Source organism: Tachypleus tridentatus, chromosome 10, assembly GCF_004210375.1.
Source record: "Tachypleus tridentatus isolate NWPU-2018 chromosome 10, ASM421037v1, whole genome shotgun sequence".
Taxonomy (NCBI): domain Eukaryota; kingdom Metazoa; phylum Arthropoda; class Merostomata; order Xiphosura; family Limulidae; genus Tachypleus; species Tachypleus tridentatus.
In genome coordinates, this window is record NC_134834.1 from 117,372,218 (window position 1) to 117,399,506 (window position 27,289).

General features: G+C 31.0%; 1 protein-coding gene across 1 annotated transcript in view; it reads right to left on the reverse strand.

Annotated features, from left to right (window-relative positions):
* Window positions 1-26,074, reverse strand: part of LOC143230156 (heart- and neural crest derivatives-expressed protein 2-like) — a 59,024-nt gene extending 32,950 nt beyond the window's left edge. Inside the window, exon 1 of the mRNA XM_076463236.1 lies at window positions 25,460-26,074. Coding sequence (XP_076319351.1) covers window positions 25,460-26,074 — 615 coding nt within the window. The remainder of the gene's footprint in view (window positions 1-25,459) is intronic.
* Window positions 26,075-27,289: the final 1,215 nt, after the last annotated feature.

Sequence of the window (27,289 nt, forward strand, 5' to 3'; positions counted from 1 at the left end):
TTCTATAGTTGACCTTATCACTCTCAACACAGTTCACATTGTTTATACAAACTTTCTATAGTTGACCTTATCACTCTCAACACAGTCCACATTGTTTATACAAACTTTCTATAGTTGACCTTATCACTCTCAACACAGTCCACATTGTTTATACAAACTTTCTATAGTTGACCTTATCACTCTCAACACAGTTCACATTGTTTATACAAACTTTCTATAGTTGACCTTATCACTCTCAACACAGTTCACATTGTTTATACAAACTTTCTATAGTTGACCTTATCACTCTCAACACAGTTCACATTGTTTATACAAACTTTCTATAGTTGACCTTATCACTCTCAACACAGTTCACATTGTTTATACAAACTTTCTATAGTTGACCTTATCACTCTCAACACAGTTCACATTGTTTATACAAACTTTCTATAGTTGACCTTATCACTCTCAACACAGTTCACATTGTTTATACAAACTTTCTATAGTTGACCTTATCACTCTCAACACAGTTCACATTGTTTATACAAACTTTCTATAGTTGACCTTATCACTCTCAACACAGTTTGTTTATACACATTGTTTATACAAACTTTCTATAGTTGACCTTATCACTCTCAACACAGTTCACATTGTTTATACAAACTTTCTATAGTTGACCTTATCACTCTCAACACAGTTCACATTGTTTATACAAACTTTCTATAGTTGACCTTATCACTCTCAACACAGTCCACATTGTTTATACAAACTTTCTATAGTTGACCTTATCACTCTCAACACAGTTCACATTGTTTATACAAACTTTCTATAGTTGACCTTATCACTCTCAACACAGTTCACATTGTTTATACAAACTTTCTATAGTTGACCTTATCACTCTCAACACAGTTCACATTGTTTATACAAACTTTCTATAGTTGACCTTATCACTCTCAACACAGTTCACATTGTTTATACAAACTTTCTATAGTTGACCTTATCACTCTCAACACAGTTCACATTGTTTATACAAACTTTCTATAGTTGACCTTATCACTCTCAACACAGTCCACATTGTTTATACAAACTTTCTATAGTTGACCTTATCACTCTCAACACAGTTCACATTGTTTATACAAACTTTCTATAGTTGACCTTATCACTCTCAACACAGTTCACATTGTTTATACAAACTTTCTATAGTTGACCTTATCACTCTCAACACAGTTCACATTGTTTATACAAACTTTCTATAGTTGACCTTATCACTCTCAACACAGTTCCACATTGTTTATACAAACTTTCTATAGTTGACCTTATCACTCTCAACACAGTTCACATTGTTTATACAAACTTTCTATAGTTGACCTTATCACTCTCAACACAGTTCACATTGTTTATACAAACTTTCTATAGTTGACCTTATCACTCTCAACACAGTTCACATTGTTTATACAAACTTTCTATAGTTGACCTTATCACTCTCAACACAGTTCACATTGTTTATACAAACTTTCTATAGTTGACCTTATCACTCTCAACACAGTTCACATTGTTTATACAAACTTTCTATAGTTGACCTTATCACTCTCAACACAGTCCACATTGTTTATACAAACTTTCTATAGTTGACCTTATCACTCTCAACACAGTTCACATTGTTTATACAAACTTTCTATAGTTGACCTTATCACTCTCAACACAGTTCACATTGTTTATACAAACTTTCTATAGTTGACCTTATCACTCTCAACACAGTTTATACACATTGTTTATACAAACTTTCTATAGTTGACCTTATCACTCTCAACACAGTTCACATTGTTTATACAAACTTTCTATAGTTGACCTTATCACTCTCAACACAGTTCACATTGTTTATACAAACTTTCTATAGTTGACCTTATCACTCTCAACACAGTTCACATTGTTTATACAAACTTTCTATAGTTGACCTTATCACTCTCAACACAGTTCACATTGTTTATACAAACTTTCTATAGTTGACCTTATCACTCTCAACACAGTTCACATTGTTTATACAAACTTTCTATAGTTGACCTTATCACTCTCAACACAGTTCACATTGTTTATACAAACTTTCTATAGTTGACCTTATCACTCTCAACACAGTTCACATTGTTTATACAAACTTTCTATAGTTGACCTTATCACTCTCAACACAGTTCACATTGTTTATACAAACTTTCTATAGTTGACCTTATCACTCTCAACACAGTTCACATTGTTTATACAAACTTTCTATAGTTGACCTTATCACTCTCAACACAGTTCACATTGTTTATACAAACTTTCTATAGTTGACCTTATCACTCTCAACACAGTTCACATTGTTTATACAAACTTTCTATAGTTGACCTTATCACTCTCAACACAGTTCACATTGTTTATACAAACTTTCTATAGTTGACCTTATCACTCTCAACACAGTTCACATTGTTTATACAAACTTTCTATAGTTGACCTTATCACTCTCAACACAGTCCACATTGTTTATACAAACTTTCTATAGTTGACCTTATCACTCTCAACAACACAGTTCACATTGTTTATACAAACTTTCTATAGTTGACCTTATCACTCTCAACACAGTTCACATTGTTTATACAAACTTTCTATAGTTGACCTTATCACTCTCAACACAGTTCACATTGTTTATACAAACTTTCTATAGTTGACCTTATCACTCTCAACACAGTTCACATTGTTTATACAATACTTTCTATAGTTGACCTTATCACTCTCAACACAGTTCACATTGTTTATACAAACTTTCTATAGTTGACCTTATCACTCTCAACACAGTTCACATTGTTTATACAAACTTTCTATAGTTGACCTTATCACTCTCAACACAGTTCACATTGTTTATACAAACTTTCTATAGTTGACCTTATCACTCTCAACACAGTTCACATTGTTTATACAAACTTTCTATAGTTGACCTTATCACTCTCAACACAGTTCACATTGTTTATACAAACTTTCTATAGTTGACCTTATCACTCTCAACACAGTCCACATTGTTTATACAAACTTTCTATAGTTGACCTTATCACTCTCAACACAGTCCACATTGTTTATACAAACTTTCTATAGTTGACCTTATCACTCTCAACACAGTTCACATTGTTTATACAAACTTTCTATAGTTGACCTTATCACTCTCAACACAGTTCACATTGTTTATACAAACTTTCTATAGTTGACCTTATCACTCTCAACACAGTTCACATTGTTTATACAAACTTTCTATAGTTGACCTTATCACTCTCAACACAGTTCACATTGTTTATACAAACTTTCTATAGTTGACCTTATCACTCTCAACACAGTTCACATTGTTTATACAAACTTTCTATAGTTGACCTTATCACTCTCAACACAGTCCACATTGTTTATACAAACTTTCTATAGTTGACCTTATCACTCTCAACACAGTCCACATTGTTTATACAAACTTTCTATAGTTGACCTTATCACTCTCAACACAGTCCACATTGTTTATACAAACTTTCTATAGTTGACCTTATCACTCTCAACACAGTTCACATTGTTTATACAAACTTTCTATAGTTGACCTTATCACTCTCAACACAGTTCACATTGTTTATACAAACTTTCTATAGTTGACCTTATCACTCTCAACACAGTTCACATTGTTTATACAAACTTTCTATAGTTGACCTTATCACTCTCAACACAGTTCACATTGTTTATACAAACTTTCTATAGTTGACCTTATCACTCTCAACACAGTTCACATTGTTTATACAAACTTTCTATAGTTGACCTTATCACTCTCAACACAGTTCACATTGTTTATACAAACTTTCTATAGTTGACCTTATCACTCTCAACACAGTTCACATTGTTTATACAAACTTTCTATAGTTGACCTTATCACTCTCAACACAGTTCACATTGTTTATACAAACTTTCTATAGTTGACCTTATCACTCTCAACACAGTTTCTATAGTTGACCTTATCACTCTCAACACAGTTCACATTGTTTATACAAACTTTCTATAGTTGACCTTATCACTCTCAACACACTCTCAACACAGTTCACATTGTTTATACAAACTTTCTATAGTTGACCTTATCACTCTCAACACAGTTCACATTGTTTATACAAACTTTCTATAGTTGACCTTATCACTCTCAACACAGTTGACACATTGTTTATACAAACTTTCTATAGTTGACCTTATCACTCTCAACACAGTCCACATTGTTTATACAAACTTTCTATAGTTGACCTTATCACTCTCAACACAGTTCACATTGTTTATACAAACTTTCTATAGTTGACCTTATCACTCTCAACACAGTTCACATTGTTTATACAAACTTTCTATAGTTGACCTTATCACTCTCAACACAGTTCACATTGTTTATACAAACTTTCTATAGTTGACCTTATCACTCTCAACACAGTTCACATTGTTTATACAAACTTTCTATAGTTGACCTTATCACTCTCAACACAGTTCACATTGTTTATACAAACTTTCTATAGTTGACCTTATCACTCTCAACACAGTTCACATTGTTTATACAAACTTTCTATAGTTGACCTTATCACTCTCAACACAGTTCACATTGTTTATACAAACTTTCTATAGTTGACCTTATCACTCTCAACACAGTTCACATTGTTTATACAAACTTTCTATAGTTGACCTTATCACTCTCAACACAGTTCACATTGTTTATACAAACTTTCTATAGTTGACCTTATCACTCTCAACACAGTTCACATTGTTTATACAAACTTTCTATAGTTGACCTTATCACTCTCAACACAGTTCACATTGTTTATACAAACTTTCTATAGTTGACCTTATCACTCTCAACACAGTTCACATTGTTTATACAAACTTTCTATAGTTGACCTTATCACTCTCAACACAGTTCACATTGTTTATACAAACTTTCTATAGTTGACCTTATCACTCTCAACACAGTCCACATTGTTTATACAAACTTTCTATAGTTGACCTTATCACTCTCAACACAGTTCACATTGTTTATACAAACTTTCTATAGTTGACCTTATCACTCTCAACACAGTCCACATTGTTTATACAAACTTTCTATAGTTGACCTTATCACTCTCAACACAGTTCACATTGTTTATACAAACTTTCTATAGTTGACCTTATCACTCTCAACACAGTTCACATTGTTTATACAAACTTTCTATAGTTGACCTTATCACTCTCAACACAGTTCACATTGTTTATACAAACTTTCTATAGTTGACCTTATCACTCTCAACACAGTCCACATTGTTTATACAAACTTTCTATAGTTGACCTTATCACTCTCAACACAGTTCACATTGTTTATACAAACTTTCTATAGTTGACCTTATCACTCTCAACACAGTTCACATTGTTTATACAAACTTTCTATAGTTGACCTTATCACTCTCAACACAGTTCACATTGTTTATACAAACTTTCTATAGTTGACCTTATCACTCTCAACACAGTTCACATTGTTTATACAAACTTTCTATAGTTGACTTTCTTTCTATAGTTGACCTTATCACTCTCAACACAGTTCACATTGTTTATACAAACTTTCTATAGTTGACCTTATCACTCTCAACACAGTCCACATTGTTTATACAAACTTTCTATAGTTGACCTTATCACTCTCAACACAGTTCACATTGTTTATACAAACTTTCTATAGTTGACCTTATCACTCTCAACACAGTTCACATTGTTTATACAAACTTTCTATAGTTGACCTTATCACTCTCAACACAGTTCACATTGTTTATACAAACTTTCTATAGTTGACCTTATCACTCTCAACACAGTCCACATTGTTTATACAAACTTTCTATAGTTGACCTTATCACTCTCAACACAGTTCACATTGTTTATACAAACTTTCTATAGTTGACCTTATCACTCTCAACACAGTTCACATTGTTTATACAAACTTTCTATAGTTGACCTTATCACTCTCAACACAGTCCACATTGTTTATACAAACTTTCTATAGTTGACCTTATCACTCTCAACACAGTCCACATTGTTTATACAAACTTTCTATAGTTGACCTTATCACTCTCAACACAGTTCACATTGTTTATACAAACTTTCTATAGTTGACCTTATCACTCTCAACACAGTTCACATTGTTTATACAAACTTTCTATAGTTGACCTTATCACTCTCAACACAGTCCACATTGTTTATACAAACTTTCTATAGTTGACCTTATCACTCTCAACACAGTCCACATTGTTTATACAAACTTTCTATAGTTGACCTTATCACTCTCAACACAGTTCACATTGTTTATACAAACTTTCTATAGTTGACCTTATCACTCTCAACACAGTTGACACATTGTTTATACAAACTTTCTATAGTTGACCTTATCACTCTCAACACAGTTGACACATTGTTTATACAAACTTTCTATAGTTGACCTTATCACTCTCAACACAGTTCACATTGTTTATACAAACTTTCTATAGTTGACCTTATCACTCTCAACACAGTTCACATTGTTTATACAAACTTTCTATAGTTGACCTTATCACTCTCAACACAGTTCACATTGTTTATACAAACTTTCTATAGTTGACCTTATCACTCTCAACACAGTTTATACACATTGTTTATACAAACTTTCTATAGTTGACCTTATCACTCTCAACACAGTTCACATTGTTTATACAAACTTTCTATAGTTGACCTTATCACTCTCAACACAGTCCACATTGTTTATACAAACTTTCTATAGTTGACCTTATCACTCTCAACACAGTCCACATTGTTTATACAAACTTTCTATAGTTGACCTTATCACTCTCAACACAGTCCACATTGTTTATACAAACTTTCTATAGTTGACCTTATCACTCTCAACACAGTCCACATTGTTTATACAAACTTTCTATAGTTGACCTTATCACTCTCAACACAGTTGACACATTGTTTATACAAACTTTCTATAGTTGACCTTATCACTCTCAACACAGTTCACATTGTTTATACAAACTTTCTATAGTTGACCTTATCACTCTCAACACAGTTCACATTGTTTATACAAACTTTCTATAGTTGACCTTATCACTCTCAACACAGTTCACATTGTTTATACAAACTTTCTATAGTTGACCTTATCACTCTCAACACAGTTCACATTGTTTATACAAACTTTCTATAGTTGACCTTATCACTCTCAACACAGTCCACATTGTTTATACAAACTTTCTATAGTTGACCTTATCACTCTCAACACAGTCCACATTGTTTATACAAACTTTCTATAGTTGACCTTATCACTCTCAACACAGTTCACATTGTTTATACAAACTTTCTATAGTTGACCTTATCACTCTCAACACAGTTCACATTGTTTATACAAACTTTCTATAGTTGACCTTATCACTCTCAACACAGTTCACATTGTTTATACAAACTTTCTATAGTTGACCTTATCACTCTCAACACAGTCCACATTGTTTATACAAACTTTCTATAGTTGACCTTATCACTCTCAACACAGTTCACATTGTTTATACAAACTTTCTATAGTTGACCTTATCACTCTCAACACAGTCCACATTGTTTATACAAACTTTCTATAGTTGACCTTATCACTCTCAACACAGTTCACATTGTTTATACAAACTTTCTATAGTTGACCTTATCACTCTCAACACAGTTCACATTGTTTATACAAACTTTCTATAGTTGACCTTATCACTCTCAACACAGTTTGTTTATACAAACTTTCTACATTGTTTATACAAACTTTCTATAGTTGACCTTATCACTCTCAACACAGTCCACATTGTTTATACAAACTTTCTATAGTTGACCTTATCACTCTCAACACAGTCCACATTGTTTATACAAACTTTCTATAGTTGACCTTATCACTCTCAACACAGTTCACATTGTTTATACAAACTTTCTATAGTTGACCTTATCACTCTCAACACAGTTCACATTGTTTATACAAACTTTCTATAGTTGACCTTATCACTCTCAACACAGTTCACATTGTTTATACAAACTTTCTATAGTTGACCTTATCACTCTCAACACAGTTCACATTGTTTATACAAACTTTCTATAGTTGACCTTATCACTCTCAACACAGTTCACATTGTTTATACAAACTTTCTATAGTTGACCTTATCACTCTCAACACAGTTCACATTGTTTATACAAACTTTCTATAGTTGACCTTATCACTCTCAACACAGTTCACATTGTTTATACAAACTTTCTATAGTTGACCTTATCACTCTCAACACAGTTCACATTGTTTATACAAACTTTCTATAGTTGACCTTATCACTCTCAACACAGTCCACATTGTTTATACAAACTTTCTATAGTTGACCTTATCACTCTCAACACAGTTCACATTGTTTATACAAACTTTCTATAGTTGACCTTATCACTCTCAACACAGTTGACACATTGTTTATACAAACTTTCTATAGTTGACCTTATCACTCTCAACACAGTCATACAAACTTTCTAGTTGACCTTATCACTCTCAACACAGTTTGTTTATACAAACTTTCTATAGTTGACCTTATCACTCTCAACACAGTTCACATTGTTTATACAAACTTTCTATAGTTGACCTTATCACTCTCAACACAGTCCACATTGTTTATACAAACTTTCTATAGTTGACCTTATCACTCTCAACACAGTTCACATTGTTTATACAAACTTTCTATAGTTGACCTTATCACTCTCAACACAGTCCACATTGTTTATACAAACTTTCTATAGTTGACCTTATCACTCTCAACACAGTCCACATTGTTTATACAAACTTTCTATAGTTGACCTTATCACTCTCAACACAGTCCACATTGTTTATACAAACTTTCTATAGTTGACCTTATCACTCTCAACACAGTTCACATTGTTTATACAAACTTTCTATAGTTGACCTTATCACTCTCAACACAGTTCACATTGTTTATACAAACTTTCTATAGTTGACCTTATCACTCTCAACACAGTTCACATTGTTTATACAAACTTTCTATAGTTGACCTTATCACTCTCAACACAGTCCACATTGTTTATACAAACTTTCTATAGTTGACCTTATCACTCTCAACACAGTCCACATTGTTTATACAAACTTTCTATAGTTGACCTTATCACTCTCAACACAGTTCACATTGTTTATACAAACTTTCTATAGTTGACCTTATCACTCTCAACACAGTTCACATTGTTTATACAAACTTTCTATAGTTGACCTTATCACTCTCAACACAGTTCACATTGTTTATACAAACTTTCTATAGTTGACCTTATCACTCTCAACACAGTTCACATTGTTTATACAAACTTTCTATAGTTGACCTTATCACTCTCAACACAGTTCACATTGTTTATACAAACTTTCTATAGTTGACCTTATCACTCTCAACACAGTTCACATTGTTTATACAAACTTTCTATAGTTGACCTTATCACTCTCAACACAGTTCACATTGTTTATACAAACTTTCTATAGTTGACCTTATCACTCTCAACACAGTCCACATTGTTTATACAAACTTTCTATAGTTGACCTTATCACTCTCAACACAGTTCACATTGTTTATACAAACTTTCTATAGTTGACCTTATCACTCTCAACACAGTTCACATTGTTTATACAAACTTTCTATAGTTGACCTTATCACTCTCAACACAGTCCACATTGTTTATACAAACTTTCTATAGTTGACCTTATCACTCTCAACACAGTCCACATTGTTTATACAAACTTTCTATAGTTGACCTTATCACTCTCAACACAGTTCACATTGTTTATACAAACTTTCTATAGTTGACCTTATCACTCTCAACACAGTTCACATTGTTTATACAAACTTTCTATAGTTGACCTTATCACTCTCAACACAGTCCACATTGTTTATACAAACTTTCTATAGTTGACCTTATCACTCTCAACACAGTCCACATTGTTTATACAAACTTTCTATAGTTGACCTTATCACTCTCAACACAGTTCACATTGTTTATACAAACTTTCTATAGTTGACCTTATCACTCTCAACACAGTTCACATTGTTTATACAAACTTTCTATAGTTGACCTTATCACTCTCAACACAGTCCACATTGTTTATACAAACTTTCTATAGTTGACCTTATCACTCTCAACACAGTTCACATTGTTTATACAAACTTTCTATAGTTGACCTTATCACTCTCAACACAGTCCACATTGTTTATACAAACTTTCTATAGTTGACCTTATCACTCTCAACACAGTCCACATTGTTTATACAAACTTTCTATAGTTGACCTTATCACTCTCAACACAGTTCACATTGTTTATACAAACTTTCTATAGTTGACCTTATCACTCTCAACACAGTTCACATTGTTTATACAAACTTTCTATAGTTGACCTTATCACTCTCAACACAGTTCACATTGTTTATACAAACTTTCTATAGTTGACCTTATCACTCTCAACACAGTCCACATTGTTTATACAAACTTTCTATAGTTGACCTTATCACTCTCAACACAGTCCACATTGTTTATACAAACTTTCTATAGTTGACCTTATCACTCTCAACACAGTTCACATTGTTTATACAAACTTTCTATAGTTGACCTTATCACTCTCAACACAGTTGACACATTGTTTATACAAACTTTCTATAGTTGACCTTATCACTCTCAACACATTGTTTATACAAACATTGTTTATAACACAGTTCACTTGTTTATATTCTATAGTTGACCTTATCACTCTCAACACAGTCCACATTGTTTATACAAACTTTCTATAGTTGACCTTATCACTCTCAACACAGTCCACATTGTTTATACAAACTTTCTATAGTTGACCTTATCACTCTCAACACAGTTCACATTGTTTATACAAACTTTCTATAGTTGACCTTATCACTCTCAACACAGTCACATTGTTTATACAAACTTTCTATAGTTGACCTTATCACTCTCAACACAGTCCACATTGTTTATACAAACTTTCTATAGTTGACCTTATCACTCTCAACACAGTTCACATTGTTTATACAAACTTTCTATAGTTGACCTTATCACTCTCAACACAGTTCAGTTCACATTGTTTATACAAACTTTCTATAGTTGACCTTATCACTCTCAACACAGTCCATTTGTTTATACAAACTTTCTATAGTTGACCTTATCACTCTCAACACAGTCCACATTGTTTATACAAACTTTCTATAGTTGACCTTATCACTCTCAACACAGTTCACATTGTTTATACAAACTTTCTATAGTTGACCTTATCACTCTCAACACAGTTCACATTGTTTATACAAACTTTCTATAGTTGACCTTATCACTCTCAACACAGTCCACATTGTTTATACAAACTTTCTATAGTTGACCTTATCACTCTCAACACAGTCCACATTGTTTATACAAACTTTCTATAGTTGACCTTATCACTCTCAACACAGTCCACATTGTTTATACAAACTTTCTATAGTTGACCTTATCACTCTCAACACAGTTCACATTGTTTATACAAACTTTCTATAGTTGACCTTATCACTCTCAACACAGTTCACATTGTTTATACAAACTTTCTATAGTTGACCTTATCACTCTCAACACAGTTCACATTGTTTATACAAACTTTCTATAGTTGACCTTATCACTCTCAACACAGTCCACATTGTTTATACAAACTTTCTATAGTTGACCTTATCACTCTCAACACAGTCCACATTGTTTATACAAACTTTCTATAGTTGACCTTATCACTCTCAACACAGTCCACATTGTTTATACAAACTTTCTATAGTTGACCTTATCACTCTCAACACAGTTCACATTGTTTATACAAACTTTCTATAGTTGACCTTATCACTCTCAACACAGTTCACATTGTTTATACAAACTTTCTATAGTTGACCTTATCACTCTCAACACAGTCCACATTGTTTATACAAACTTTCTATAGTTGACCTTATCACTCTCAACACAGTCCACATTGTTTATACAAACTTTCTATAGTTGACCTTATCACTCTCAACACAGTCCACATTGTTTATACAAACTTTCTATAGTTGACCTTATCACTCTCAACACAGTTCACATTGTTTATACACATTGTTTATACAAACACAGTTTCTATAGTTGACCTTATCACTCTCAACACAGTCCACATTGTTTATACAAACTTTCTATAGTTGACCTTATCACTCTCAACACAGTCCACATTGTTTATACAAACTTTCTATAGTTGACCTTATCACTCTCAACACAGTTCACATTGTTTATACAAACTTTCTATAGTTGACCTTATCACTCTCAACACAGTCCACATTGTTTATACAAACTTTCTATAGTTGACCTTATCACTCTCAACACAGTCAACATTGTTTATACAAACTTTCTATAGTTGACCTTATCACTCTCAACACAGTCCACATTGTTTATACAAACTTTCTATAGTTGACCTTATCACTCTCAACACAGTCCACATTGTTTATACAAACTTTCTATAGTTGACCTTATCACTCTCAACACAGTCCACATTGTTTATACAAACTTTCTATAGTTGACCTTATCACTCTCAACACAGTTTATACACATTGTTTATACAAACTTTCTATAGTTGACCTTATCACTCTCAACACAGTCCACATTGTTTATACAAACTTTCTATAGTTGACCTTATCACTCTCAACACAGTTCACATTGTTTATACAAACTTTCTATAGTTGACCTTATCACTCTCAACACAGTTCACATTGTTTATACAAACTTTCTATAGTTGACCTTATCACTCTCAACACAGTTCACATTGTTTATACAAACTTTCTATAGTTGACCTTATCACTCTCAACACAGTCCACATTGTTTATACAAACTTTCTATAGTTGACCTTATCACTCTCAACACAGTCCACATTGTTTATACAAACTTTCTATAGTTGACCTTATCACTCTCAACACAGTTCACATTGTTTATACAAACTTTCTATAGTTGACCTTATCACTCTCAACACAGTTCACATTGTTTATACAAACTTTCTATAGTTGACCTTATCACTCTCAACACAGTCCACATTGTTTATACAAACTTTCTATAGTTGACCTTATCACTCTCAACACAGTTCACATTGTTTATACAAACTTTCTATAGTTGACCTTATCACTCTCAACACAGTTCACACATTGTTGACCTTATCACTCTCAACACAGTTCATTTATACAAACTTTCTATAGTTGACCTTATCACTCTCAACACAGTTCACATTGTTTATACAAACTTTCTATAGTTGACCTTATCACTCTCAACACAGTCCACATTGTTTATACAAACTTTCTATAGTTGACCTTATCACTCTCAACACAGTTCACATTGTTTATACAAACTTTCTATAGTTGACCTTATCACTCTCAACACAGTTCACATTGTTTATACAAACTTTCTATAGTTGACCTTATCACTCTCAACACAACAAACTTTCTATAGTTGACCTTATCACTCTCACATTTGTTTATTTATACAAACTTTCTATAGTTGACCTTATCACTCTCAACACAGTCCACATTGTTTATACAAACTTTCTATAGTTGACCTTATCACTCTCAACACAGTCCACATTGTTTATACAAACTTTCTATAGTTGACCTTATCACTCTCAACACAGTTCACATTGTTTATACAAACTTTCTATAGTTGACCTTATCACTCTCAACACAGTTCACATTGTTTATACAAACTTTCTATAGTTGACCTTATCACTCTCAACACAGTTCACATTGTTTATACAAACTTTCTATAGTTGACCTTATCACTCTCAACACAGTCCACATTGTTTATACAAACTTTCTATAGTTGACCTTATCACTCTCAACACAGTTCACATTGTTTATACAAACTTTCTATAGTTGACCTTATCACTCTCAACACAGTCCACATTGTTTATACAAACTTTCTATAGTTGACCTTATCACTCTCAACACAGTCCACATTGTTTATACAAACTTTCTATAGTTGACCTTATCACTCTCAACACAGTCCACATTGTTTATACAAACTTTCTATAGTTGACCTTATCACTCTCAACACAGTTCACATTGTTTATACAAACTTTCTATAGTTGACCTTATCACTCTCAACACAGTCCACATTGTTTATACAAACTTTCTATAGTTGACCTTATCACTCTCAACACAGTTCCACATTGTTTATACAAACTTTCTATAGTTGACCTTATCACTCTCAACACAGTCCACATTGTTTATACAAACTTTCTATAGTTGACCTTATCACTCTCAACACAGTCCACATTGTTTATACAAACTTTCTATAGTTGACCTTATCACTCTCAACACAGTCCACATTGTTTATACAAACTTTCTATAGTTGACCTTATCACTCTCAACACAGTCCACATTGTTTATACAAACTTTCTATAGTTGACCTTATCACTCTCAACACAGTCCACATTGTTTATACAAACTTTCTATAGTTGACCTTATCACTCTCAACACAGTTCACATTGTTTATACAAACTTTCTATAGTTGACCTTATCACTCTCAACACAGTCCACATTGTTTATACAAACTTTCTATAGTTGACCTTATCACTCTCAACACAGTCCACATTGTTTATACAAACTTTCTATAGTTGACCTTATCACTCTCAACACAGTCCACATTGTTTATACAAACTTTCTATAGTTGACCTTATCACTCTCAACACAGTCCACATTGTTTATACAAACTTTCTATAGTTGACCTTATCACTCTCAACACAGTCCACATTGTTTATACAAACTTTCTATAGTTGACCTTATCACTCTCAACACAGTCCACATTGTTTATACAAACTTTCTATAGTTGACCTTATCACTCTCAACACAGTCCACATTGTTTATACAAACTTTCTATAGTTGACCTTATCACTCTCAACACAGTCCACATTGTTTATACAAACTTTCTATAGTTGACCTTATCACTCTCAACACAGTCCACATTGTTTATACAAACTTTCTATAGTTGACCTTATCACTCTCAACACAGTCCACATTGTTTATACAAACTTTCTATAGTTGACCTTATCACTCTCAACACAGTCCACATTGTTTATACAAACTTTCTATAGTTGACCTTATCACTCTCAACACAGTCCACATTGTTTATACAAACTTTCTATAGTTGACCTTATCACTCTCAACACAGTCCACATTGTTTATACAAACTTTCTATAGTTGACCTTATCACTCTCAACACAGTTCACATTGTTTATACAAACTTTCTATAGTTGACCTTATCACTCTCAACACAGTTCACATTGTTTATACAAACTTTCTATAGTTGACCTTATCACTCTCAACACAGTCCACATTGTTTATACAAACTTTCTATAGTTGACCTTATCACTCTCAACACAGTCCACATTGTTTATACAAACTTTCTATAGTTGACCTTATCACTCTCAACACAGTTCACATTGTTTATACAAACTTTCTATAGTTGACCTTATCACTCTCAACACAGTTCACATTGTTTATACAAACTTTCTATAGTTGACCTTATCACTCTCAACACAGTTCACATTGTTTATACAAACTTTCTATAGTTGACCTTATCACTCTCACAGTCCACATTGTTTATACAAACTTTCTATAGTTGACCTTATCACTCTCAACACAGTGTTTTGTTTATACAAACTTTCTATAGTTGACCTTATCACTCTCAACACAGTTCACATTGTTTATACAAACTTTCTATAGTTGACCTTATCACTCTCAACACAGTTCACATTGTTTATACAAACTTTCTATAGTTGACCTTATCACTCTCAACACAGTTCACATTGTTTATACAAACTTTCTATAGTTGACCTTATCACTCTCAACACAGTCCACATTGTTTATACAAACTTTCTATAGTTGACCTTATCACTCTCAACACAGTCCACATTGTTTATACAAACTTTCTATAGTTGACCTTATCACTCTCAACACAGTCCACATTGTTTATACAAACTTTCTATAGTTGACCTTATCACTCTCAACACAGTTCACATTGTTTATACAAACTATCTATAGTTGACCTTATCACTCTCAACACAATCCACATTGTTTATACAAACTTTCTATAGTTGACCTTATCTTTTTAACACATTTCACGTTCACGTTGTTTATATTAGCTGTCTATTGATACTTGGAAGCTACCCTAATAGCTTGGTCCTTAAAGATGGTCCTCTTAAATGGGCAGCACGATATATAGCTTGTTTTCCACCTACAGCTACATTCTGGAACTAGATTTGGTTGTGACTACAATACAGAAAATTCATGCAATCACAGATAAGACAGCAGATGATAATATATATCAAATAGTCATATTTTATTGTAAATGATATTTAAGGTTAATTTCATCAAAGAATGCTGAAATATGTGTGGCTGGTTTGATGTTTGTTGCAAATTAATTTTCCAAGTATTCTAGTCTGTTTCCACTCATCATTATAACATTAATTTATTTGTTAACTTCTTCTCGAACATCTCCAAACAAATTAAAATTTTTTCTTAATTTTTCGTAAATGTTACGCCTGTTATTATTATTTTTTCCTCAATTTCCTTGTCTTACTTTCTTGTAATTTTCAATAAATTTCTTCTCCATCTGTTTTCAATCTGTTTCTACTTTATCCTGATCTTCTGTCTTTTTTTCTCCTGATAATCTTCTAATGTTCCCTGTCTGCCTGTTTGCTTTACTTTCTGTTGGGCCCTGTATGGCCAGGTGGTTAAGGCACTCGACTCGTAATCTCAGGGTCGCGGGTTCGAATTTCTGTCACACCAAAAAATACTCGCCCTTTAAACTGTGGGGACGTAATAATGTGACGGTCAATCCTCTAGTCTTGCACTGCTATATTTGGGACGGCTAGCGCATATAGCTCTTCAGTAGCTTTGCGCGAAATTCGAAACAAACCAAACCAAACCAAACCTTTCTCTTGTTTCACGAAGTTTGTGGTCTCGCTTCGAATATGTGCTGTCGTCTCGAAATTGAAACTTATTGAAAGTTCTATTTTATTTAAACAAAAAAAAATCCCACTTTTGACAAAAGTTTTAAACTTATTCTATCGTTACGTGGGTTTTTTCAGATAATATGGTAACGATAATACGTTTTTCAATAACGATCTCAGTTATTTATTGAATAGCGTTTGCTACAATACAGGACACATTCAATCGTAGAAGATTTCAGTTTACGAGATAAAAGGTTAATACAGGAGTTTCGATTATCCACGGTGGACAGAGTGCAAATATTCCAATGTGGGTTTGTACAAGAACAAACAAACGACGCGCTCTTAGATCTATCTTCACAAATAACATTGAGTAGAAATTAGAATTAATAAACGCCCTTTTAGCTTATAACATTACTTATAGAATTTCCTAGCTTTTAGATCAACCAAAATAGTGTGAACTGAATCGCACATGAATATAGACAATAACTCTAAATCACTAACTGAACTCATTCACTACTTATTAACTGTTACTATACTTATTTTCCCTTATATTGTTACTCTTGTTTCTGTCTCCCACAAACGTATCAAAGCTTCAGAGGAAGGCGAAGAGAAACAAAAACAAAAGTTTTCGAGAACTTGATATAATGACACGCTCTCTTTAGCAAACAAATATCTCAATAACTTAAATACATCATTAAGTACAATATAAAACTGTATTTATAAAGTAGGATGTAAAGAAACAGAACATATATCATTAAGCACAATATAAAACTGTATTTATAAAGTAGGATGTAAAGAAACAGAACATATATCATTAAGTACAATATAAAACTGTATTTATAAAGTAGGATGTGAAAACAGAACATATATCATTAAGCACAATATAAAACTGTATTTATAAAGTAGGATGTAAAGAAACAGAACATATATCATTATGTACAATATAAAACTGTATTTATAAAGTAGGATGTAAAGAAACAGAACATATATCATTAAGCACAATATAAAACTGTATTTATAAAGTAGAGTGCAAACAGAACATATATCATTAAGTACAATATAAAACTGTATTTATAAAGTAGGATGTAAAGAAACAGAACATATATCATTATGTACAATATAAAACTGTATTTATAAAGTAGGATGTAAAGAAACAGAACATATATCATTAAGCACAATATAAAACTGTATTTATAAAGTAGGATGTGAAGAAACAGAACATATATCATTAAGCACAATATAAAACTGTATTTATAAAGTAGGATGTGAAGAAACAGAACATATATCATTAAGCACAATATAAAACTGTATTTATAAAGTAGGATGTAAAGAAACAGAACATATATCATTAAGCACAATATAAAACTGTATTTATAAAGTAGGATGTGAAGAAACAGAACATATATCATTAAGTACAATATAAAACTGTATTTATAAAGTAGGATGTAAAGAAACAGAACATATATCATTATGTACAATATAAAACTGTATTTATAAAGTAGGATGTAAAGAAACAGAACATATATCATTAAGCACAATATAAAACTGTATTTATAAAGTAGAGTGCAAACAGAACATATATCATTAAGTACAATATAAAACTGTATTTATAAAGTAGGATGTAAAGAAACAGAACATATATCATTAAGCACAATATAAAACTGTATTTATAAAGTAGGATGTAAGGAAACAGAACATATATCATTAAGCACAATATAAAACTGTATTTATAAAGTAGAGTGCAAACAGAACATATATCATTAAGCACAATATAAAACTGTATTTATAAAGTAGAGTGCAAACAGAACATATATCATTAAGCACAATATAAAACTGTATTTATAAAGTAGGATGTAGGGAAACAGAACATATATCATTAAGCACAATATAAAACTGTATTTATAAAGTAGGATGTAAAGAAACAGAACATATATCATTAAGTACAATATAAAACTATATTTATAAAGTAGGATGTAAAGAAACAGAACATATATCATTAAGTACAATATAAAACTGTATTTATAAAGTAGGATGTAAAGAAACAGAACATATATCATTAAGTACAATATAAAACTGTATTTATAAAGTAGGATGTAAAGAAACAGAACATATATCATTAAGTACAATATAAAACTGTATTTATAAAGTAGGATGTGAAGAAACAGAACATATATCATTAAGTACAATATAAAACTGTATTTATAAAGTAGGATGTAAAGAAACAGAACATATATCATTAAGTACAATATAAAACTGTATTTATAAAGTAGGATGTAAAGAAACAGAACATATATCATTAAGTACAATATAAAACTGTATTTATAAAGTAGGAAACAGAACATGCACAATATAAAACTGTATTTATAAAGTAGAGTGCAAACAGAACATATATCATTAAATACAATATAAAACTGTATTTATAAAGTAGAGTGCAAACAGAACATATATCATTAAGTACAATATAAAACTGTATTTATAAAGTAGGATGTGCAAACAGAACATATATCATTAAGTACAATATAAAACTGTATTTATAAAGTAGGATGTAAAGAAACAGAACATATTATTAAGCACAATATAAAACTGTATTTATAAAGTAGAGTGCAAACAGAACATATATCATTATGTACAATATAAAACTGTATTTATAAAGTAGGATGTAAAGAAACAGAACATATATCATTAAGCACAATATAAAACTGTATTTATAAAGTAGGATGTAAAGAAACAGAACATATATCATTAAGCACAATATAAAACTGTATTTATAAAGTAGAGTGCAAACAGAACATATATCATTAAGTACAATATAAAACTGTATTTATAAAGTAGAGTGCAAACAGAACATATATCATTAAGCACAATATAAAATTGTATTTATAAAGTAGGATGTAGGGAAACAGAACATATATCATTAAGCACAATATAAAACTGTATTTATAAAGTAGGATGTAAAGAAACAGAACATATATCATTAAGTACAATATAAAACTGTATTTATAAAGTAGGATGTAAAGAAACAGAACATATATCATTAAGTACAATATAAAATTTATAAAGTAGGATGTGCAAACAGAACATATATCATTATAAATATAAAACTGTATTTATAAAGTAGATGTAAAGAAACAGAACATATATCATTAAGTACAATATAAAACTGTATTTATAAAGTAGGATGTAAAGAAACAGAACATATATCATTAAGCACAATATAAAACTGTATTTATAAAGTAGAATGTGAAGAAACAGAACATATATCATTAAGTACAATATAAAACTGTATTTATAAAGTAGATGTATATCATTAAGCACAATATAAAACATTTATAAAGTAGGATGTAGGGAAACAGAACATATATCATTAAGCACAATATAAAACTGTATTTATAAAGTAGGATGTAAAGAAACAGAACATATATCATTAAGTACAATATAAAACTATATTTATAAAGTAGGATGTAAAGAAACAGAACATATATCATTAAGTACAATATAAAACTGTATTTATAAAGTAGGATGTAAAGAAACAGAACATATATCATTAAGTACAATATAAAACTATATTTATAAAGTAGGATGTAAAGAAACAGAACATATATCATTAAGTACAATATAAAACTGTATTTATAAAGTAGGATGTGAAGAAACAGAACATATATCATTAAGTACAATATAAAACTGTATTTATAAAGTAGAATGTGAAGAAACAGAACATATATCATTAAGTACAATATAAAACTGTATTTATAAAGTAGGATGTGAAGAAACAGAACATATATCATTAAGTACAATATAAAACTGTATTTATAAAGTAGGAAACAGAACATATATCATTAAGTACAATATAAAACTATATTTATAAAGTAGAGTGCAAACAGAACATATATCATTAAATACAATATAAAACTATATTTATAAAGTAGAGTGCAAACAGAACATATATCATTAAGTACAATATAAAACTGTATTTATAAAGTAGGATGTGAAGAAACAGAACATATATCATTAAGTACAATATAAAACTGTATTTATAAAGTAGGATGTAAAGAAACAGAACATATATCATTAAGTACAATATAAAACTGTATTTATAAAGTAGAGTGAAAACAGAACATATATCATTAAGTACAATATAAAACTGTATTTATAAAGTAGGATGTGAAAAACAGAACATATATCATTAAGCACAATATAAAACTATATTTATAAAGTAGAGTGCAAACAGAACATATATCATTAAGTACAATATAAAACTGTAATTATAAAGTAGGATGTGAAGAAACAGAACATATATCATTAAGTACAATATAAAACTGTATTTATAAAGTAGGGTGTAAACAAACAGAACATATATCATTATGTACAATATAAAACTGTATTTATAAAGTAGGATGTGAAGAAACAGAACATATATCATTAAGTACAATATAAAACTGTATTTATAAAGTAGGATGTGAAGAAACAGAACATATATCATTAAGTACAATATTAAACTATATTTATAAAGTAGGATGTGAAGAAACAGAACATATATCATTAAGTACAATATAAAACTGTATTTATAAAGTAGGATGTGAAGAAACAGAACATATATCATTAAGTACAATATAAAACTGTATTTATAAAGTAGGATGTAAAGAAACAGAACATATATCATTAAGTACAATATAAAATTGTATTAATAAAGTAGGATGTCAAGAAACAGAACATATATCATTAAGTACAATATAAAACTGTATTTATAAAGTAGGATGTAAAGAAACAGAACATATATCATTAAGTACAATATAAAACTGTATTTATAAAGTAGGATGTAAAGAAACAGAACATATATCATTAAGCACAATATAAAACTGTATTTATAAAGTAGGATGTAAAGAAACAGAACATATATCATTAAGCACAATATAAAACTGTATTTATAAAGTATGTATAGAAACAGAACATATATCATTAAGGTATTTATAAAGTAGGATGTGACAGAACATATATCATTAAGTACAATATAAAACTGTATTTATAAAGTAGGATGTGAAGAGGAACAGAACATATATCATTAAGTACAATATAAAACTATATTTATAAAGTAGAGTGCAAACAGAACATATATCATTAAGTACAATATAAAACTATATTTATAAAGTAGAGTGCAAACAGAACATATATCATTAAGTACAATATAAAACTGTATTTATAAAGTAGGATGTAAAAAAAACAGAACATATTATTAAGCACAATATAAAACTGTATTTATAAAGTAGGATGTAAGGAAACAGAACATATATCATTAAGCACAATATAAAACTGTATTTATAAAGTAGAGTGCAAACAGAACATATATCATTAAGTACAATATAAAACTGTATTTATAAAGTAGAGTGCAAACAGAACATATATCATTAATCACAATATAAAACTGTATTTATAAAGTAGGGTGTAAACAAACAGAACATATATCATTATGTACAATATAAAACTGTATTTATAAAGTAGGATGTAAAGAAACAGAACATATATCATTAAGTACAATATAAAACTGTATTTATAAAGTAGGGTGTAAACAAACAGAACATATATCATTAAGCACAATATAAAACTGTATTTATAAAGTAGGATGTAAAGAAACAGAACATATATCATTAAGTACAATATAAAACTGTATTTATAAAGTAGGGTGTAAAGAAACAGAACATATATCATTAAGAACAATATAAAACTGTATTTATAAAGTAGGATGTAAAGAAACAGAACTTTATTCGTCCACCGGTCAGACAGCGGTAGGTCTTCAGATTTACAACGCTAAAATCAGAGGTTCAATTTCTCTCGGTGGATACAGGAGAAAGCTCAATATGACTTTATTATAAGAAAATAACTAAAAAGAACCTAGTTCAACTACTGATGCGTATAGTACTGCGTTTGTAGTTGCATTACAAGTGTCTCAGTGCAATTACAACAGTTTTGTCTTCATATACCTAACACTGTAATACAATAATAAGTGTATATTAAATCATCAACTACTTTAATTCTGCAATATGTGTATCTTACCTCATCTAACACAGTGACACTACAATAGATGTATCTTAATTCATACAATATGTACTGATATGTTAAGCAGATTAAACATTATCTAAACCACGTGTACTGATATGTTAAGTAAATTAAACCTTATGTAAACTACGTGTACCGATATGTTAAGTAAATTAAACCTTATGTAAACTACGTGTACCGATATGTTAAGTAAATTAAACCTTATCTAAACCACTTGTACTGATATGTTAAGTACATTAAACATTATCTACACCATGTGTACTGATATGTTAAGTACATTAAACATTATCTACACCACGTGTATTGATATGTTGAGTACATTAAACATTATCTACACCATGTGTACTGATATGTTAAGTACATTAAACATTATCTACACCACGTGTACTGATATGTTAAGTACATTAAACATTATCTACACCACGTGTATTGATATGTTGAGTACATTAAACATTATCTACACCATGTGTACTGATATGTTAAGTACATTAAACATCATCTACACCACGTGTATTGATATGTTGAGTACATTAAACATTATCTACACCACGTGTACTGATATGTTAAGTACATTAAACATTATCTATACCACGTGTACTGATATGTTAAGTACATTAAACATTATCTAAAACATGTATACTGATATGTTAAGTACATTAAACATTATCTATACCACGTGTACTGATATGTTAAGTACATTAAACATTATGTATACCACGTGTACTGATATGTTAAGTACATTAAACATTATCTACACCACGTGTACTGATATGTTAAGTACATTAAACATTATCTACACCGTGTGTACTGATATGTTAAGTACATTAAACATTATCTATACCACGTGTACTGATATGTTAAGTACATTAAACATTATCTACACCATGTGTACTGATATGTTAAGTACATTAAACATTATCTACACCACGTGTACTGATATGTTAAGTACATTAAACATTATCTATACCACGTGTACTGATATGTTAAGTACATTAAACATTATCTAAAACATGTATACTGATATGTTAAGTACATTAAACATTATCTATACCACGTGTACTGATATGTTAAGTACATTAAACATTATGTATACCACGTGTACTGATATGTTAAGTACATTAAACATTATCTACACCACGTGTACTGATATGTTAAGTACATTAAACATTATCTACACCGTGTGTACTGATATGTTAAGTACATTAAACATTATCTACACCACGTGTACTGATATGTTAAGTACATTAAACATTATCTACACCATGTGTACTGATATGTTAAGTACATTATACATTATCTACACCATGTGTACTGATATGTTAAGTACATTATACATTATCTACACCACTTGTACTGATATGTTAAGTACATTAAACATTATCTACACCACGTGTACTGATGTGTTAAGTACATTAAACATTATCTATACCATGTGTACTGATATGTTAAGTACATTAAACATTATCTAAACCACGTGTACTGATATGTTAAGTACATTAAACATTATCTATACCATGTGTACTGATATGTTAAGTACATTAAACATTATCTACACCACGTGTACTGATATGTTAAGTACATTAAACGTTATCTATACCAAGTGTACTGATATGTTAAGTACATTAAACATTATCTATACCATGTGTACCGATATGTTAAGTACATTAAACATTATCTACACCACGTGTACTGATATGTTAAGTACATTAAACATTATCTACACCATGTGTACTGATATGTTAAGTACATTAAACATTATCTATACCACGTGTACTGATATGTTAAGTACATTAAACATTATCTAAACCACGTGTACTGATGTGTTAAGTACATTAAACATTATCTAAACCACGTGTACTGATATGTTAAGTACATTAAACATTATCTACACCACGTGTACTGATATGTTAAGTACATTAAACATTATATATACCACGTGTACTGATATGTTAAGTACATTAAACATTATCTACACCATGTGTACTGATATGTTAAGTACATTAAACATTATCTATACCACGTGTACTGATATGTTAAGTACATTAAACATTATCTATACCACGTGTACTGATATGTTAAGTACATTAAACATTATCTACACCACGTGTACTGATATGTTAAGTACATTAAACATTATCTATACCACGTGTACTGATATGTTAAGTACATTAAACATTATCTACACCATGTGTACTGATATGTTAAGTACATTAAACATTATCTACACCATGTGTACTGATATGTTAAGTACATTAAACGTTATCTAAACCACGTGTACTGATATGTTAAGTACATTAAACATTATCTACACAATGTGTACTGATATGTTAAGTTTATTAAACATTATGTACACAATGTGTACTGATATGTTAAGTACATTAATACTCACTATTTCCTTTTTTCTTTTCTCGTCTCTGGATTCAAACTTTTTCGTTAGCTCAGCCTTGAAGCCTCCGTTAGGGACGCACGTCGGGTTGTCCTGGGCCAGTAAGTCCATAAGATACGCTATATAGCTCGTGGCAAGCCGCAGGGTCTTTATCTTCGATAGCTTCGTGTCTGCGGGAACGTTCGGTATACACTCACGCAGATCTGCGAACGCGTTGTTGATAGACATGGTGCGGCGTCTCTCTTTCTTATTCGCCGTATTTCTCCTCTTTATCCCGCTACGATCTGAGAAAACTAACATTCCGTCTGGACCGATAGTTGCCACCCTACCCGTGCCATACATATAGTCACATCCCGTAGCGGAACCAATAGGTCCACCAGCGGATGAAGTCGCAGTGGAGACCTGCTGATCAGGAGATGAAACGTACGGTGGTGCGTTATATTCCACGTTGTAAAGTGACAATTCAGGGTTTTGATTAGTAAATGTCCAAGGAGGAAAGAAGGACGTATCAGACGACACGCAGGGAGCGCCGGGGGCCTCAAACCTTGCGGTATAGTAAGTTGAGTGTAGGGTTTCTGGACCAGGGAATGGTTGACTATACCCGCCAACCAAACTCATTCTGCTGTTCCACTATAACACAAACCAGACACAAAGCTAGCACGTGGGTTCGCGAATCTCTAGTTTCTCTGAATCGTTGACCATTTTGTCAGAGGTGTAGGAACTTTTAACAGCGACTGGACTAGCCAGTCGAACAGAAGATCAGCTTAACTGATGCAGCCACGACGTCACATAGCAATTAAGTGCCCGGATGTGGTGGATATTAGTGAAAGGCTAATCGACAGCTCCGCCTTCTCTATCACATACCAACCCTATGAAAGGTAGTTTTATTGTGTGAACTTTTTAAAAAAGAGTAACGTGTTTGTTATAATACTTTGTGTTAAAAACCAGCTAGCCTTCCAAATATAACAATCTAAAGTAAAAACCAGCTAGCCTTCCAAATATAACAATCTAAAGTAAAAACCAGCTAGCCTTCCAAATATAACAGTCTAAAGTAAAAACCAGCTAGCCTTCCAAATATAATAATCTAAAGTAAAAACCAGCTAGCCTTCCAAATATAACAATCTAAAGTAAAAACTAGCTAGCCCTCCAAATATAACAGTCTAAAGTAAAATCCAGCTAGCCTTCCAAATATAACAATCTAAAGTAAAAACTAGCTAGTCTTCCTAATATTACAGTCTGAAGTAAAAACCAGCTAGCCTTCCAAATATAATAATCTAAAGTAAAAACTAGCTAGCCTTCCAAATATAATAATCTAAAGTAAAAACTAGCTAGCCTTCCAAATATAACAATTTAATTTATGTTTCAAGTAAAGTAAAAACAATGTAAACAAGAAAATAGTTTGGCTTTTGTATCACAATAACACAGGCACACAGTGAAGTCAAATGTATTGGATAGCTGAGGTAAATCCTTCATAAACAATGTAAACAAAATGTAATATGACTTTTGTATCACAAAACCACAGGCACACAGTGAAGTCAAATGTATTGGATAGCTGAGGTAAATCCTTCATAAACAATGTAAACAAAATGTAATATGACTTTTGTATCACAAAACCACAGGCACACAGTGAAGTCAAATATAGGGATAGCTGATGTAAATCTCTGACAAACAAGGTAAACAAGATGTAGTATGTCTTTTATATCACAGTATAACTACTTGTTATCACACAGACAGATATCCTATTTAGAGATGAAGAAACAAGTGATTATAAAAGCGACAGAAATCCTACTTTGAAGATATCCTGATCTAAAGATGTAAATAACTAGTGGTTAT